Source organism: Neoarius graeffei, chromosome 27 (genome assembly GCF_027579695.1).
Source record: "Neoarius graeffei isolate fNeoGra1 chromosome 27, fNeoGra1.pri, whole genome shotgun sequence".
In the NCBI taxonomy this organism is placed as follows: Eukaryota; Metazoa; Chordata; class Actinopteri; order Siluriformes; family Ariidae; genus Neoarius; species Neoarius graeffei.
The window spans coordinates 15,238,922-15,257,042 of NC_083595.1; the positions used below are offsets into that span (position 1 = coordinate 15,238,922).

The 18,121-nt window shown below is 40.7% G+C and overlaps 1 protein-coding gene across 1 annotated transcript in view; it reads right to left on the reverse strand.

Moving 5' to 3' along the window:
• The window catches only part of nhsb (Nance-Horan syndrome b (congenital cataracts and dental anomalies)), a 174,925-nt gene that overhangs the window by 17,170 nt on the left and 139,634 nt on the right, over positions 1-18,121 (reverse strand). The window contains exons 2-5 of the mRNA XM_060911783.1: positions 9,101-9,261; positions 1,231-1,362; positions 1,010-1,045; positions 783-836 (exon numbers count right to left, since the gene is read on the reverse strand). Coding sequence (XP_060767766.1) covers positions 783-836; positions 1,010-1,045; positions 1,231-1,362; positions 9,101-9,261 — 383 coding nt within the window. The remainder of the gene's footprint in view (positions 1-782; positions 837-1,009; positions 1,046-1,230; positions 1,363-9,100; positions 9,262-18,121) is intronic.

Sequence of the window (18,121 nt, forward strand, 5' to 3'; positions counted from 1 at the left end):
TTTGACCTGGAGTGACCATAAAAGGTCAAACTCAGGGTCATGGATCTTCAGAGGGCTGTAACTTGAAAATGGTTGATGGTAGACAGATATTTACCATTATCAACTTATAGGAAATGCCATGTGGGCTTTCATTTGGCACCATGATTTTTGACCTTGAGTGACCTTGAAAGGTCAAACTGAAGGTCATGGGTTTTCAAAGGGTTATAACTTTAAAATGGTTCATGATAGCCAGATGTTTACCATTATCACCGTATAAGAAGTCCCATATGGGCTTTCAGTTGCTGCCGTGACCTTTGACCTTGAATGACTTTGAAATGTCAAACTCAAGGCCATGGATTTTCATAGGACTATAACCTGACAGCTGATGATTGAGAAATATTACCGTTATCAACATATAGGTATAAAGTAAGTGCTGCCGGGTAAGCTTTTCTTTTTGCCTGGCAACACTTGTTTCACAATTTTCTTGATTAAAAATGTTATATCATTAAATGTTTTCACACATTTAAATAAAAAAAGATGTTTGTTCAAAGTGTTTCTCTGCATCAAACAAAGCCTTTAAGTCAAATTACTGAGACCAAGTGGCATAGTGTGTAAAACTGGGACTGTCCTGATTTAATTTGGGAATGTGGTCTGTTTAGTGATGTTGGAAATTATATAATAAAAAGGAAAAATGCTGGTAAAAATGGAAATTAGTCATTTTTATCACCGTGGATCTAAACAAAAAATAAATAAATGCTCCTTTAGAATAAAAATGACAACGTTCAAAGTAGCAAAAGTAGCACCTGGATAACTTTCCTGGGGAGAGTCTGCATGTCTGACTCTCTGGTGCTTCTTTCCTGCTCCAGGTGTTGGTGGAAAGAGGAAAGAAGGAACCAGAGACAAATGTGTTTTCTTAATATAACTCAGTAAGAAGCTAAGCATCACTAATCAAATTGCACTACGGCCAAAAATCATGAATCAAATGTCACATTGGTGGATTGGACTGGGCATGGACAACGATGTGAATTACCTTCCTCTGTACTGTCTGATATTCAGCTCTGTCCAGCTGTGTCATAAAATACAAGGAAAAGACATACACAAAAAAAAACCCCTGCAGTTTTACTGAAAAACCTTGAAGCTGTATACAAGACGAGTGGTTTAATGATTCTGCAAGTTAGCAGTCAAAACATAGGAAATATAGTTAAATTAGTATTCAATCTAGTATTGGACTACAACTAAAATAAGGCTTACCATACGTGAGTTTCGACTTTTCTGGTCTTGTCTCCTGAGGGAGTGAGGGGAGGGGAACGTGGGCATGGGCGGAGCCACTGAGATGGATATGGTGACCCGACTGCGCTCTCTGCTGGTTGAACGCTGACGCTGCTCTGTATGGGGAACAGTTAGAATTAAGGCTTTAATGATTACTCCACTGTACTCAAAGTTCACATTTATCTGTGGTACTATACAGCATCTGGAAGGTTCTGTCAGGTATTTCTGTCCTTATGGTGGATATTTGACCCCAACCAAGATGTAAAAACACACAAACACACAAATTTGAAATTTAGTCACGCCTGGATGAGTCTGTAAGTGATCAACACCTTCTGCTTGTTCTGGAACACAACATCAACATGTCTATCTATTTGTGTTCTCTCCAGGTCAAACCATCTGTGCTGACTGTTGTTACAGTGTTTTTTTCTTTACTTTTATTAATTAAAAGACTTGTCATGTCAAAGTAATGATGGATGTTGTTTCTCTTAGTTGAGCGGCTCTTGACATAAAATGGATTACTACAGTTGTGGAACAGGATTATTTATTATTATTATTATTATTATTATTATTTACTCTTTGACCTCAGACACAGTAAGAAGGCAAGAAACTACAGCGGCGGCTACAATTATCGACACCTTAACGATCTTTTGGCCGTTGCAAAAGTAGAAAAGATTTTCAGTACATAAATTCAGGGATGTGATTTGGGGCTGGTGAAATTATCTGAAAATTTTAGCCGGGGGTCTGGGGGCCATAGGCCCCCAGCTGGTCCAGGGCAGCGCCCTGGTGGGGGGACAAGGGGGGCGAAGCCCCCCAAAGCTCCTGGGTTCTGGGGTTTTCTGACTTAAAAACTGTACTAAAATGGCAAGCAAACACACAAGAAAAACTTGTCATGATTAACAAATTCAAGCCAATTTAATGGTCAACATGCAACTCTGAGCCCCTATAGTAAATTCAATGATTCTTAACTGACAAAAAGCCAAAACATGAAACCTAAAAATGTCATTCTAAATTAAATCTGCATTAGAATAAATAGAAAATTGTATAAGGAAAAACAAAATTTATACTTTCAATTACTGTAGAAGTTGAACATATCTAAATGTGCCTTTTCAAACAAACATGATGCAACATAAGAATTCATCCACAAGTCTTCAGGAACTCTCAAAGAAATAAAGATGCTAGCATCCATGTCCAGTTCCAGCATATCAGTCACTTTTTTTCTGCAGTTTCTACTCTAGCAATGTCAACTTCATATACATAACTATAGTGTTCACTCACCAAAGGATAATCATAACTCCACAGTGTTCATTCACTTAAGGATATTCAGAACCCCAGTGTTCACTCACTTAAGGATATTCAAAACTACTGTGTTCACTCACTTAGGTTTTGTTTCAGCCCGACTTTGCACGCTCGTAGCTCAGGCAGGGGAGGTCCCAGCATCCCCAAACTTGACAGCCAGAGACCTCTGCCCTCTCCCCAAAGAACAAAATCGCTGAACAAATGCCTCACAGTCTTATGTCCAACGTCTGTAGCAACCTCTTTCTCCAACCATTCCCAGCGGAACTTGTTTTTCACTATTCTGTCGATTTCTTTAACTCGATTTGCATCTTTACGCTCGATCACATGCCATCTTTCAACTCTTTGTTTGAAGCGAGCTTACGTACAGCTATCTAACAAGCGCATTCATTGGTTGTTACAGAGCGATGGGCCAATCACGTACCTCGTTTCATCTCAATGACGGAATTACTGAAAGTCGGAACGAATAGGATACGAATGCGGATTTTTGAGCGAAAAATCAGAAAAAATATTTTTTCAAATTTTGAGGTGAAAAAAGCGGAATTCCGTGAATTCGCGGAAAAATCACATCCCTGTAAATTGTGCATGAATAATTACTCAAACTTCCACTGAAAGAAAAAAAAAAGAGTTGATTCCCGATTACTTAGCATATCAGATCATGGTGACACTGTTCCACAATTACCGACATCCAGATGATTATTTCTAAAAAAAATAATCAGTATATGGTATTAAGTTAACAAAACATAGTTTTTATTTAAAATTTGTTTTACACAGACTTGTATTTAGTCCAAAATATCTTTTATATAAATATATCGATGTCGGCGCTTACGTAAAGACATGCAGGTTAGCTTAATATGGGACGGCCTTGGGCTGAGGTGCCCTTGAGCGAGGCACCAAACTTCCAACTGCTCCCCGGGCGCTGTTAACATGTCTGCCCACTGCTCTGGGTATGTGTGTGTGCTCATTGCTCACGTGTGTGTACATGTGTGTGTTCACTGCTTCAGATGGGTTAAATCCAGAGAGGAAATTTCACAAGTGTGTGATGAATAAAGTTGTGCTTTCTTTTCTTTCTAAATGAGGAAGTAATTCTAACGTTTGTAAACAAATGAACTGATAATGTTGAACCTGTGTCAGAAAATCTTTTTGTTCCACTTTCTACCCACTTTCTAAGTATTTTCGTAGATCACATTTCGTTAATCATTCGTTATTGTCTGTATTCATTTCTAGTTTTGTCAATAAGGAGAACATTTGTTGCCAATAAATGTCAACAGGCAATTGACACTGTAACCACATGAAAATCCAGGTCAAAGGTCGATTTTTTAAATTGAGATTTTAAATTTACATCTAAAAATATAAAATGTCTACTGATATTGTAATATGTGGTAGATATTTACAACAAACTGCAAAAAAATATTTTCTGAACGGAACAGAAAAATCTGAATATTTCAAGTGTGTAATTTTTTACATGCTAGGAATTTAATTCTGGTCTAATTCTATTTATTGCAATAAGATTCCAAATACTCTATAAACATTCCATTCTGTTATGAATAAAAAAAATTATTATAAATCAGCACTTTCGTTTTTTTAAAGTACTTCATCTACCTCAACAATGTTACACAAAGATCGATCCATAACAGTTGTAAATGTCACTTAATTCCACAGGGTGTCGATAATGGTGGACACCGGTGAAAGTGATCACTATTATTGACACCTCATGTGACTTCTCAAACACGCGTTTAGATACAAAATGGCGGCTGCCAAATGAAAGAGTAAGAAACAAAGTAGGTTTCGACAAGGATACCATGAAATATCAGTGAATTTGATCAGTAAAAACATGTCCATGATCTTTCCGCCATGCTTACCTGCGATGATAACGTCCGGGTTTTCCAAAAATTGCTGATCGTGCTAAAAAAAATTCCATCTCAGGTAACAAGCTGTGTCATCAGATGACAAGATCAAAGGGGGAGGCGGGTCTTCCAGTTGATTAATTAACTAATAATGACTGTTGGAACTGAAACTCACCTTTGTAAAACTGTTTTTTATTGGTAAATCTACAAAGGTATCGATTATTATGGACTGTCGATCTAGTCCACTAATTAACTTTTGATGAGGTTAACTGAAAAGTATTCCAGGTGACCACCTCATGAAGCTGGTTAAGGTAATGCCAACAGTGTGCAAAACATCATCAAGGTAAATGATGGTTGTTGTTGTTTTTTTAAACACTTTTTTTTAATTTACCACATGATTCCATATATGTTCCAGATGTTATTTCATAGTTTTGATGTCTTCAGTATTGTTGTACAATGTAGAAAATAGTCAAAATACAGAAAAACCTATGAATGAGTAGGGGTGTACAAACTTTTGCCTGCTACTGTACATTATCTTGCACTTTATTACAAGATAGAGTTGTTCCATCTTGTTTGACAAACTGCTCTGTGATTAGTGTTAGTAGCACTCCTCCACTTGGAGGCCATCTTGGCAGCATTCCTGGACTGTTATTTCCAGGTAGACAAAACTGTTTCTTCATAATAATTGGTACAAAGACTTGACAACAAACAGTTTTTACATCTCTCTCTCTCTCTCTCTCTCTGCGGTGTCTTGAGTGTCAGGTTCTCCAGGCATTGGTCCACCATGATTGATGCATGTCCTCCTGCTCACTATGGATTACGGTGTTCCTGTTGCTCATCAGTGTCGGGGTTGCCCAGCGCTCTGTGCTCAGTTTGTGGCTCCATGGCACGCCGTGTTGCCAAGCACTGTTGCCCATTGCCATTGTGTCTGTACAGGCTGTGTGGGACATACAGTGCCTTGCAAAAGTATTCATCCCCTTTGGTGTTTGTCTTGTTTTGTCGCATTACAAGCTGGAATTAAAATGGATTTTGGGGGGGTTCGAATCATTTGATTTACACAACATGCCTACCACTTTAAAGGTGCACGTGGTTGTTTTATTTTGACACAAACAATAATTAAGATGAAAAAAACAAACAAACAGAAATCTGGAGTGTGCATAAGTATTCACCCCCTTTCGTATGAAACCCCTAAATAGGAGCTGGTCCAACCAATTCACTTCATAAGTCACATAATTAGTTGATTAAGATCCCCTGTGTGCAATCAAAGTGTCACATGATCTGTCACATGATGTCTGTATAAATCAACCTGTTCTGGAAGGACCCTGACTCTGCAACACTACTAAGCAAGCAACATGAAAACCAAGGAGCCTCCAAACAGGTCAGAGACAAAGTTGTGGAAAAGTATAGATCAGGGTTGGGTTATAAAAAAATATCCCAAACTTTGAATATCCAAGGGAGCACCATTAAATCCATTATAGCAAAATGGAAACAGTATGGCAGCACTACAAACTTGACAAGAGAAGGCCGCCCACCAAAACTCACAGACCGGGCAAGGAGGGCATTAATCAGAGATGCAACAAAGACACCAAGATCCACAGTGGAGATGGGAGTATCTGTCCATAGGACCGCTTTAAGCCGTACACTCCACAGAGTGGGGCTTTATGGAAGAGTGGCCAGAAAAAGTCATTGCTTAAAAAATGTGGTAGACTCCCCAAACACATGGAAGAAGATTCTCTGGTCAAATGAGACAAAAATTGAACTTTTGAAAAACTGAACTGAAGGAAAGATGGATGACACTAAATACAGGGCAATTCTGGAGGAAAACCTGTTTGAGTCAGCCAGAGGTTTCAGACTGGGACGAAGGTTCACCTTCCAGTCGGACAATGACCCTAAACATACTGCTAAAGTTACACTGGAGTGGTTTAAAGGGAAACATTTACATGTCTTGGAATGGCCTAGTCAAAGCCCAGACCTCAATCCAATTGAGAATCTGTGGCATAACTTGAAGATTGCTGTACACCAAAGCAACTCGTCTAACTTGAAGGAGTTGGAGCAGTTTTGCTTTGAGGAATGGGCAAAAATCCCAGTGGCTAGATGTGCTAAACTAATAGACACATACCTCAAGAGACTTGCAGCTGTAATTGTCACAAAAGGTGGCTCTATAAAGTATTGACTTGGGGGGGGGGGGTTGAATACTTATGCACACTCCAGATTTCTGTTTTTTCATCTTAATTATTGTTTGTATCACAATGAAAAAAACAATTTGCACCTTTAAAGTGGTAGGCATGTTGTGTTAATCAAATGGTGCTAATCCTCCAAAAATCCATTTTAATTCTAGCTCGTAATGCAACAAAACAGGACAAACACCAAGGGGGATGAATACTTTTGCAAGACACTGTACCTGTATGTGCCTTTCAGTGGGACTGTGAGTTACAACCTGACAGCTTTTGGAGGACTCCATGTCACATCAGCCCAGGGCTGCTTGATGTGCCCTCCCGATCACATGGCGAGGGTCCGGAGGTGGCCCCCTCTGGTCTGGTAATCTACGGTTAGGCATCTTTCATATTAGTTTCATCAGCCTACTCTTCCGTGCTGGCTTAGGGCAAATTGGAAGAGGGTGTTTTTGTGACACCATCACTAGGAGATAGCCCTGCAGGGCTAATGGGTTCTCCAACCCAAGTAGTATTTTCACTGTGTCACTAGGGCTAATGGGCCCTCACTACCCAGATGACATAACAATGCCTGGTTGCCAGAACTACTGCCGAGTTGACAAGTAGAACTGCCAGGTGCCAGAGAAGTTGCCATGTTGATGATACAGGTCCTCTGAAGGATGTACAAACCTGGGCTGTTACCCTGGCATGAGGGGGGCAGGGGTGAACTAACACTTGCCCAAGGTGTACACCCAGGTTGGTGGAGGGAAGGAGGTGCCATACTTCTCCATTCTAGACCGGCTGAAGCAAAGTCTAGCCACTGCCCTATTATTATTATTATTATTATTATTATTATTATCATCATCAATGGCCTTAAAGCTATACATAATAGGAAACTTTGAAAGGTGATTTCTCATATTGGTGCACAATTTGCCGCAGGCAGAGACAGTGTTAGATTATTATTATTATTAAATATACATTTTCAAATGTAGGCGGCATGGTGGTGTAGTGGTTAGCGCTGTCGCCTCACAGCAAGAAGGTCCGGGTTCGAGCCCCGTGGCTGGCAAGGGCCTTTCTGTGCGGAGTTTGCATGTTCTCCCCGTGTCCGTGTGGGTTTCCTCCGGGTGCTCCGGTTTCCCCCACAGTCCAAAGACATGCAGGTTAGGTTAACTGGTGACTCTAAATTGACCGTAGGTGTGAATGTGAGTGTGAATGGTTGTCTGTGTCTATTGCCGCTTTTCCACTACCAACGCGGCTGAGTTGGGCTGAGTCGTGCTGAGTGGGGCTGTTGGGGTTGCATTTCGACTACAACCGCGCTGAACCGTGCTGGCTAGAAGTGGGTGGACACATTGGGTGGAGTTAGCGAAAGTGGGTGGACGTCACGTGATGTCGTTAGGCGGCGCAAACAGTGACATCAGTGACCTTTTAAGCGGTAGTCTCACGACCCGGATAGTAAACAATAAACATGGAGGACATGGAGTCGTTAGTGTTGCTGGTCTTGGTGCTGTGGCTTGTTGTCACCAACAATGCCAACAGATACTGGCAAGAGTGTATAGATGAGGCGAGGCACATAAGGCTTCAGAAATTCTCGTAATTCTTCTTCTTCCGGGTTTACGGTGTTTACAGATCCCAGCGTGCTCGCGGGGCGTGTGTGGGCATGTGAGGACACTCCTCACCAATCAGTGCACAGGGGAGTGTCTCCTCACGCCCCTAGCCCCACTCGGCTCGGTTTGGCTCGCTTCAGCCCCACTCCAAAACTGTGTGAGTTTTGGGTGCTGAGTAGGGCTGAAGCGAGCTGAGTCGTGCTGTTCTGAGGTAGTCGAAACGCGAGCCGTGTCGGGCTGAAGTGAGCTGAAAAAGGGTAGTGGAAAAGGGCCATATGTGTCAGCCCTGTGATGACCTGGTGACTTGTCCAGGGTGTACCCCGCCTTTCGCCCGTAGTCAGCTGGGATAGGCTCCAGCTTGCCTGCGACCCTGTAGAACAGGATAAAGCGGCTAGAGATAATGAGATGAGATTTTCAAATGTAAATATTGCACTATTTGTTTTCATCAGATTACAACATGTTCTCTAACTCTCTAACACCAGGGGGCAGCATGAGCCAGATATTACACACAGATGCTTGCTATTTGTGAAGCTTGTGGAGCTGTATATTTGTATACCAAGGTACATGTGTGTTTCAGTTTATACTTGCACTTTGTCTTGCTTGAAATGAATAGGTTTTTATAAATTGAGAACAAATCAGTCTCAAAAATGTTCCAGTTTTTACCCCCTTCTAGTCTTTTTTGAAGGTGGACCAACACTAAAAGTTATAAGACTCTTCCCCACCCATGTTTCGTTGCTGTCATGAACCCTCAGCATGTGAAGGGATTCCGTGTTTGGATTTTCGGAAAGACTGCATTGCCAGTAATTGAGATAAGTGTGATAATGGATCACTGGAGTATTTTTAAATTTATTTATTAGCCCTATCAATCCAAAATCAAAGACAGAGACTTGGGCTAGTGGGATATCCATTGTCAAGCAGTGAACAGGGGTTAAAAACTGCAGCTGTTGAGAAGCTATGCCAGCTCACCTCTGTGTAGTGCCCGTAGACTGAACTGGGCATGGCGGTGCAGCTCTTCCAGACATGGCAGCCGTGTACTGGGGTGAAACATGTTGTGCTGCTGGTGCCATGGGGCCTGATAGTGGGATGTTAACTTGCTCTCAACATCCAGATTCGACACAGCTGCAGAGAGACACAGAACAACAGAAATAAACTTAAAAATTTGGACAGAGCTCAAGGTCTTCTTCAGATACACTACAATGCCAAAGGTTTGTGGACACCTGACCATCACACCTATATGTGAACCTTCCTAACAAATTGTACAGGATGTCTTTGTATCCCTTCACTGGAACAAAGAGGCCCAAATCTGTTCCAGGATGACAATGCCAAAGCGAGCTCCATAAAGACATGGTTTGCCAAAGACAAAGTGTATGAACTGGAGTGTCCTACACAGAGCCCTGACCTTAACCCTACTGAATATCTTTGGGATGAACTGGAACACTGCATTAAAAGTCTCTTAATCCAACATTAATGCCTGACATCGCAAATGCTTTTGGGGCTGAATCCTCACAGCCACAAATCCTCAGAGCCACACCCCAAAATCTAAGCCAGTGGAGGTTATTATAAGAGCAAAAGGCGACTAAATCTGGACTGGGATCTTTAACAAGGACAGGGTCAGATGTCCACAAACTTTTGTCCAAGTGGTATACTCTGCCAATTGCCAGTAATCATTTATAATTTCACTATCCTGTGTCACCGAGGAGCAAATAGGTTCCCTTTTGAGTCTACTTCCTCTCAAGGGTTCATTTCAGGAGGTTTTCCTTCCCATTGTCACCGTCATCTGGATTACGGTACCACTGACCAGATAACACGTAAGTAGTTGAGCATTCTCAGCCAAGCACCGACACTTTACATGGTAATTTGCATGACTAAGGTTTTCTTTTTTAAACACCTTAGTGTCATTTCTGGGTTAAAAATAATCTTTCAACCAAGCACATTTCAGCCACCAGCAATTCTGTCAACTGAAACTAACCTCTGACAATGAGTTACAGGATTATTTACATTCATTTGCATGGAAGAGACAACTGTAGTCTTGATACATATAACGTGACAAAGATTTTCAGTTTAATGCCCAGGTTTGGCCCAGATTTTGTCTCATTTGACAGTCACTTTGGATTTAACTGTACAAATGTTTTTTGAACCATATCATTCATTCAAACTCATTACAACTCACATATTGACATCAAAAGATGTCCAGAAGTAATGTTTCATCATTTTCCATTTCTGAAAGCTTGAGAGAGAGAGCAAGAGAGAGAGAGAGAGAACATCTTCTCTCTAACCCTCTCTCCTCTCTTTCCTCTTGCTCTATAAAGCAGCATCTGCCCATCAGTATGCACCGTGCGGCTGTGCCCGTGAATAGCCCCGAGTCAGCCGTATCTAAGCAACCCTTCATATCTAATTTACAGTGAATTAGCAGATCCTTATCAGACCACAATTTTCAGCAATAACAGGAGATGCTTTTTTGCCCAACAAACAGAGGGAGAGACAGTATGTGTGTGTGAGAGTGAGAGACAGAGCAAGAGAGAATATATTAGTTGGCCCCCTTTTCTCCTTCTAACATAATGCTTCAAGATGTCTTTACAAATAAGCCGTATAAACTTCAGGAAATTGCAGACCAATTTGTTACGTTCTTCTTAATCAAGATCAAAACATTCCAAATGAATAAGTATTCATACCACTGAATGAACTCATAGTGGATCTGGAGTCTATCCAATAAACACTGAGCCCAAAGTTGGAGAACATCCGGATTAATATAGAGTAACTAACCGACCCAATTACACTAACAATAACCAGAGCTGAAGATCTAGCACCATGTTGTACTAAACATAAATCAAATAATATGAGAAAACTGATTGAATTATATCAGTTGTCTTGCTGTAGTATCTGTACACTTATTAATATTTCCCTTTTTGCAATACAAACATCAGAAATTCCATCCATTCATCTTCACTAACTGCTTTATCCTGGTCAGGGTCACAGTGGATCCAGAGTTTATTCCAGGACGCTGCGCAATTCCTACACGCTGGATGGGATGCTGGTCCGTCACATGGCACCATGCACACACATTCAGCAATTTACAGGAAACCCATTGGGACACAGGGAACAGATGGAAACCTCTGCAAAAAGTGCAATCCAAACTCATTGGGGGATCAAACCAGGGACCCCAGGAGCTGAGCGCTGAGAGTGCTGCCTGTTACACCACCACAAGACAGTCTGGCAATTATTCAACTGTATTTCTAGGCTTGTGGTAACCCAAATTAACACTGATTAATCAACTTGTAATTATTCATTTCTAATAAAAATACGTCAGAGATAATGTTTATATAATACGACTTAGCAGCATTACATGAATATGTGTTCATACAAAAAAAAAAAGGGGATGTAAAAGGGTCTGTACGGTCAATTAGGATCACTTTTTCAGCCTCACTGACAACAGCAGGCCTGTTACTCAACAGAACACACACTTTTCACATACCTAATTGAATTCTTATTGGCAAGTTAGTGATGTATCAAGTGCTAAGCAGGGGTTGGAGGAAGTCCAGGCTAGATTAGTACGCTGCTAATCCCATCCAACAGTAAATCCAGGAAGTACATGAAGAGTATTACTGAACATACTTTGAATCTGTCAAGCATAATCCTGTAGCTACCATTTATTTCTGTTCGAAAATATCTTAACTAAAGAAAGAATAAACCATATGGACGTTGGATAAAATCGGGATGTCGATTTAGGTCTTTAAAAAATGAGTCTGAAGCGACAGCGGTCAGGAAAAAATTCCCTGAGACAATATGGAAAAAAAAAATTGAGAGGAACCAGACTGAAATGTTAACCCAATCTCTTTTGAGTCACTTTGTTTACGTCTGTCTCCATGATGGTAACATCAACACTCAGTTGCTTACAGAGGTGGACAAAGTACCCAACTTCATTACTTAAGTCAAAGTACAGATCCCACTGGTCACATGTTACTCCGATACAAGTGAAAGTTGGACAGTCAAATTTTTACTTAAGTTAAAGTACTGAAGTACTTGCTTTTAAAAATACTTAAGTATTAAAAGTACATTTTCTGTCAACGCATTGTTGTATTATTGCCACAACGCTTACAAAACCTAATGCCGTTACCAAAGACAGAAACGTGAATTCACAAAATGAACGCATGCTGTGCCATCAAGGTGGTTTAACGTTAAGCTAGCTAGTCAGTGAAGCTCCACCTGACATGCTAGCAAACTCTTTTCAAACTTGAAATCACATTGGGTAGCTAATGCTCCTCGAAAAGAAAGATTTCTACATTCTGTTTATTTGGCAAGATTATGCTAAAACCTATTTCTGAAAGGACTTCAGATAAGTTAACATTATTCATGTTAGCGTAACTCCATTTTTACATGCTAACTTAGTGTCCAAGTTAACTAGCTATGTGTAAACATTAGCTGTGGACAAGGCGATGGCAACTTGGCGGGCAAATCCATAGAAAGTCATTTGACTAACCAGACTGCATAGCTATTGCAATGTTATCGCTAGCTCTAAAAGCACAGACAACTTCGTTGCGAGCTTTCTCTTGGAATAAAACATTTACATTCCTCAATATGCTTCCACAGGTCAGACAGCAGGGTTTTTGTAGGCCGTGATGTGGTTTGTTTTCGGCAAACAAAGCAAACATTTAAAATTAAACGAATCTTTAATCCTTTCAGAAAACTGAGACATGGGTTTATGGGCCATGGGTGTGTGTGCGCATTCCCCAGAAGAACCGCCTCCTTCCATTCTGCCATCAACTGATCGTGTTCAAATAATGCTGCTGAGAAATCACTGAACTTGATTTTATACAGTCTATGGACGTGACGTGACCCTAGTGATTACTGACAGGCTGTCTCAGTGTCACCTGCAAAAAAACCAATCATGTTTTAGAAAAGAAAAGAAAAAAAACATCCACTTTTAAAGCTGCTTCATAGTAACGAGGACCTTGACAGAAATGTAGTGGAGTGAAAAGTATTTGTCTTTCAAATGTAGTGAAGTTAAAGTCATACGTTTCCAAAGAAAATGATACTCAAGTAAAGTACAGATACTCAAAAAGTGTACTTAAGTACAGTACTCAAGCAAATGTATTTCATTACTGTCCACCTCTGGTTGTTTACAAGTGGTCGTGGCAACTTTGAGTGCCAGTGTGCATGGCTTGAGCTAAGTCATGGACAAAATGTTGAAACCGATGCCTAATAGTCATTCATTCATCTTCAGTCAACATTTATCATGGTTGTATCTGAGCTGGAACTTCTCCTGGATAGGGAAGCCAGGGCACTATGCAGTATTTCCAATACCATGGTCACTTTTCTCGTAATCATTCTTGACTTCCTTCTCTCTCTCTGAAATTCCTCTCTTCCTTTGTAATGTATAAAATGTACGTCTTTTCTAAGGCTACAATTTCTTCAGTTCAACAATCAACACCCTCATCTTTCCTCCTTCCTTGTATACCTTCACATCTCCCTTTACTTCTTGACATTAGCCCTGCCCCCTGACTTGCATTCACCTCCCTCACTGTGTGGCTTAATGAGCAAATCAGATCTGATGCTGCAGTGTTTTTGAGTGCACACTCTATTACTCAGCATCATCCCTAGCGCTCGGTTTCTGCTTTGCGTCATCAGAAAACGAGTGCGGAGCGTTGATGTGACCTCGTCTGAGCACTGCTTTGAATGCGGATGATTCCAAATCAAATCAAATGGGGCTGGTGATGCACAGAATGGGGCAAAATGGGTGTTTCCATCACTGTAGCTTAGCGTACTATATACATGCAAACAGCAATAAAGAACGCTCATTAAACACATTCAATGTGGCAATTGATATCTTTCACACAGTACATGAGGGTGAGGGTAATTCAGGACAGAAATCGCAAGTTAGCTTTATGTCCATTGAGAAAAAATCTCAAAGGTTGAGGCCTTTAGTTTCTACTCAAGCCCATACCGAATGCGTAGTCACCCTACCTGCAGTGTCCTCGCCCCGTCCTGCATGTTTACTCTTCCTCTTTACCCTCCTCTTCCTCTCCTGTAGGCCTAGAATTGGTGTCTTTCTGTGTGAGTTGCCCATTCCTCCGTGGGCTGGTTAATGTCAGAATGCTAGCGCCGTCCAAATGGAGAGAGGAGAGTGCAGCACCTGCTCCTATTGCCTTCTTTCTTTCTCTCCCCCTCCCTCTTTCTCATCTCTTTTACTCTGTCTCTTTCTCCAGCAGGTGCATGGTCAGCACTATGAGTGGGGAACAGATTCTACTGAACCGTCTCTCAAGATATTAGCCGGGGGGGGGGGAATCCAAATAATCCCAAATTCTTTCACCATCATTTTTTAAAACTGTAGAAACCAACCATATGAAGACATTCACCCTAGTTCAACCCTGAACAACCTTGGGTTACTATCTTTGTAGAGTTTCGCATGTTCTCCTCATGTTCCACTTCCTACAAACATGAAGATGCCATTTGGCAGATTTGCGACTCTGAATTACTCCTAGGTGTGAAAAAGTGTGTGAAAGTGCCTTGGTGCCATGGTGCCTTGTGGTGGACTGTTGTCCCATCCAGGGTGAATTCCTGTCTCATGCCCAGGATAGGCTCTGTATCCATCATGAATGACCAGGATAAATCAGTTTCTCAAAATAAATCAACAAATGCATGTTTAAAATGTATACTATTGGACATTTCAAAATTTTTTACCAGGACTATATCAGTAGCATCTTCAGTCAGTCATAGTGGATACGGAGCCAATCTCAATAACTTTGGCACGAGGCAGAACACCTTGGAAGGGACTCTTGTCCACGACAGGCCACCATGCACACTTGCACACACACACACACACAAAATCATTGCATATTTTCCTTTTTTTTTTTTTTTGGACAACTCAAAGGAAACCCACATGGACAAAGGGAGAACATGTTCACTGAGAGTAACCCAAGCTCCAAGCTCAATATTAAACTGCGCACTGTGGAGCTGCATCGCCATGCAAACACTCTATCTATCACACAACAGCAAATACAATCCTGCGTATAGGTTATAAGATATAATATATAATCTGGCTGTCTGCCCTGTTCTTCAATCATCTGCTCTCAACATTAACAGAGAAATGATATTTTTCTCCTTAATTACAGTCCAACAAAAGCCCCATCAAGAAAGTCTTTATTTTCTTTTAAAGATTCTTTTGGGGCTTTTTTCACCTTTATTGGATAGGACAGTGTAGAGACAGGAAATGAGCTGGAGAGAGAGACAGGGAGGGATCGGGAAATGACCTCGGGTCGGAATCGAACCCAGGTCCTCGGATTTATGGTATGGCACCTTAGTTGACTGAGCCACGGCACCTCCAAGAAAGTCTTTATTTTCATGAATGCATTTTTTAAATGTTGCCTTTGTCCAGAAACACATTTTTACTCTCAACTACGTGAAATATTATTTTGTGAAAACCATTGTGAATAACCATGCATTCAGTTTGAGAGGAAGTCACTTAGGTTAGTCAGTAATCTAGTACTAAGTCAAAAATCTAGTACTAGTTAGTTGGCTATGTTATTTAAAAGTAGTAACATTATGAAGCTGAATCCTAAACAACATTCCTACAAAGGTCACTTATTGCTAAGATGCGGCTTAGCTATAACAGGTCATATGAGTGTCTTGCAGAAGTATTCATCCCCCTTGGTGTTTGTCCTGTTTTGCCGCATTGCAAACTGGAATGAAAAATTAAAGGTGAAAATTGTTGTTTTATTATCACACAAACAATAATTAAGATGAAAAAACAGAAATCTGGAGTGTGCATAGGTATTCACGCCCCCATAGTCAATACTTTATAGAGCCACCTTTTGTGACAATTACAGCTGCAAGTCTCTTGGTGTATGTCTCTATTAGCTTAGCACATCTAGCCACTGGGATTTTTGCCCATTCCTCAAGGCAAAACTGCTCCAACTCCTTCAGTTTAGATGGACTGCATTGGTGTACAGCAATCTTCAAGTTATGCCACAGATTCTCAATTGGATTGAGGTCTGGGTTTTGACTAGACCATTTCAAGACATTTAAATGTTTCCCTTTAAACCACTCCAGTGTAGCTTTAGCAGTATGTTTTGGGTCATTGTCCTACTGGAATGTGAACCTTCGTCCCAGTCTCAAACCTCTGGCTGACTCAAGCAGGTTTTCCTCCAGAATTGCCCTGTATTTAGTGCCATCCATCTTTCCTTCAGTCCTGCCCAGCTTTCCCATCACTGTAGATGAAAAACATCCCCACAGCATGATGCTGCCTCCACCATGCTTCACTGTAGGAATAGTGTTCTCAGGGTGTTGGGTTTGCGCCACACATGGCATTTCCCATGATGGCCAAAAAGATCAATTTTAGTCACATTTGACCAGAGAATGCGCTTTCATGTGTTTGACGAGTCTGCCACATGCTGTTGGGCAAACTTCAAACGTGTTTTCTTAAGCAACGACTTTTCTGACCACTCTTCCATACTCCCATCTCTGCTGTGGATCTTTGCAGTTCCTTCAGTGTTATCTTTGGTGTCTTTGTTGCATCTCTGATTAATGCCCTCCTTGCCCAGTCTGTGAGTTTTGGTGGGCAGCCTTCTCTTGTCAGGTTTGTAGTGGTGCCAGATTCTTTCCATTTTGCTATAATGGATTTAATGGTGCTCCCTGGGATATTCAAACTTTAGGATAATTTTTATAACCCAACCCTGATCCATATTTCTCAACAACTTTGGAGTGCTCCTTGGTTTTCATGTTGCTTGCTTGCTTAGTAGTGTTGTAGAGTCAGGACCCTTCCAGGACAGGTTGATTTATACAGACATCATGTGACAGATCATGTGACACTTTGATTGCACACAGGTGGATCTTCATCAACTAATCATGTGATTTATGAAGTGAATTGGTTGGACCAGCGCTTATTTAGGGGTTTCATACGAAAGGGGGTGAATACTTATGCACACTTCAGATTTCTGTTTTTCATCTTAATTATTGTTTGTCACACAATAAAACAACGGTTTACAACTTTAAAGTTGCAGGCATGTTGTGTAAATCAAATGGTGCTAACCCTCCAAAAATCCATTTTAATTCCAGCTTGTAAAGTGACAAAACAGGACAAACATGAAGAGGGATCAATACTTTTGCAAGACACTGTATATAGGCACTGCCTAAAAGTGGAGCTCCTGATGAGCGTATGAGCAAAATAATATTTGCAAGGGCACAAAATCAATCTGAATAGAATAATAATATTACAGCATATGAACCATCAAATTGTGTAGTGTCATGTATTTCACATCAATAAACGGCTGCATTGTCTTGTGATAGTGATACCATTAATAAGATGTGCATCGCAGTTACGAATACATATTTATTCCTTTCTTTATCATGCTCCAGAAACAACACCATGACATTTATTATGGTGTGACTCTGCTGGGTGTCTGGTGGACAGCAGTGAACCAGCGCTTTCACTTTAAGCTAGAGCTGGGTGATATGGCCTAAAAAAAAATCTTTGATTTTTTCACAAAAAAATCAGATTTTAATCGATTTTTCCCCCCTACTAAAAATCAAACTACAGATGATAAAGAAATGGTTCAAAACAAGTTTTACCTTTATTTTGTTTTTACTTAAATTTCCCCTTTGGGGTTAAAGTGCAACCAGAAACCAAAAAGAAGCCAAAAAACAAGCTTGTAGATGAGATTACAGACCATGCCATTGTAAACAGTGAGAACATACAGTAACTTTTAGAAAGCTTTCTCCAACATAGCTTAGCTTCAAACTGGCACTGACACAATACACCCTCAAACTTAAAAAAAAAAAAAGCGCCCTCAAAAAAAAAGTTATTTACCAGCTGGGAGGTCCGTATCGTGAAATACTGTGACCGAGGTCTTGAAAGTACTGAGCAAGGCCCTCTGGGCCGAGGTCAGTATTCAAGACCGAGGTCACGGTATTTTACCATACGGACCGACCTTAAGCTGGTAAATAATATATTTATTTTTTCTTTACCAAATTCTAACAGAAAACG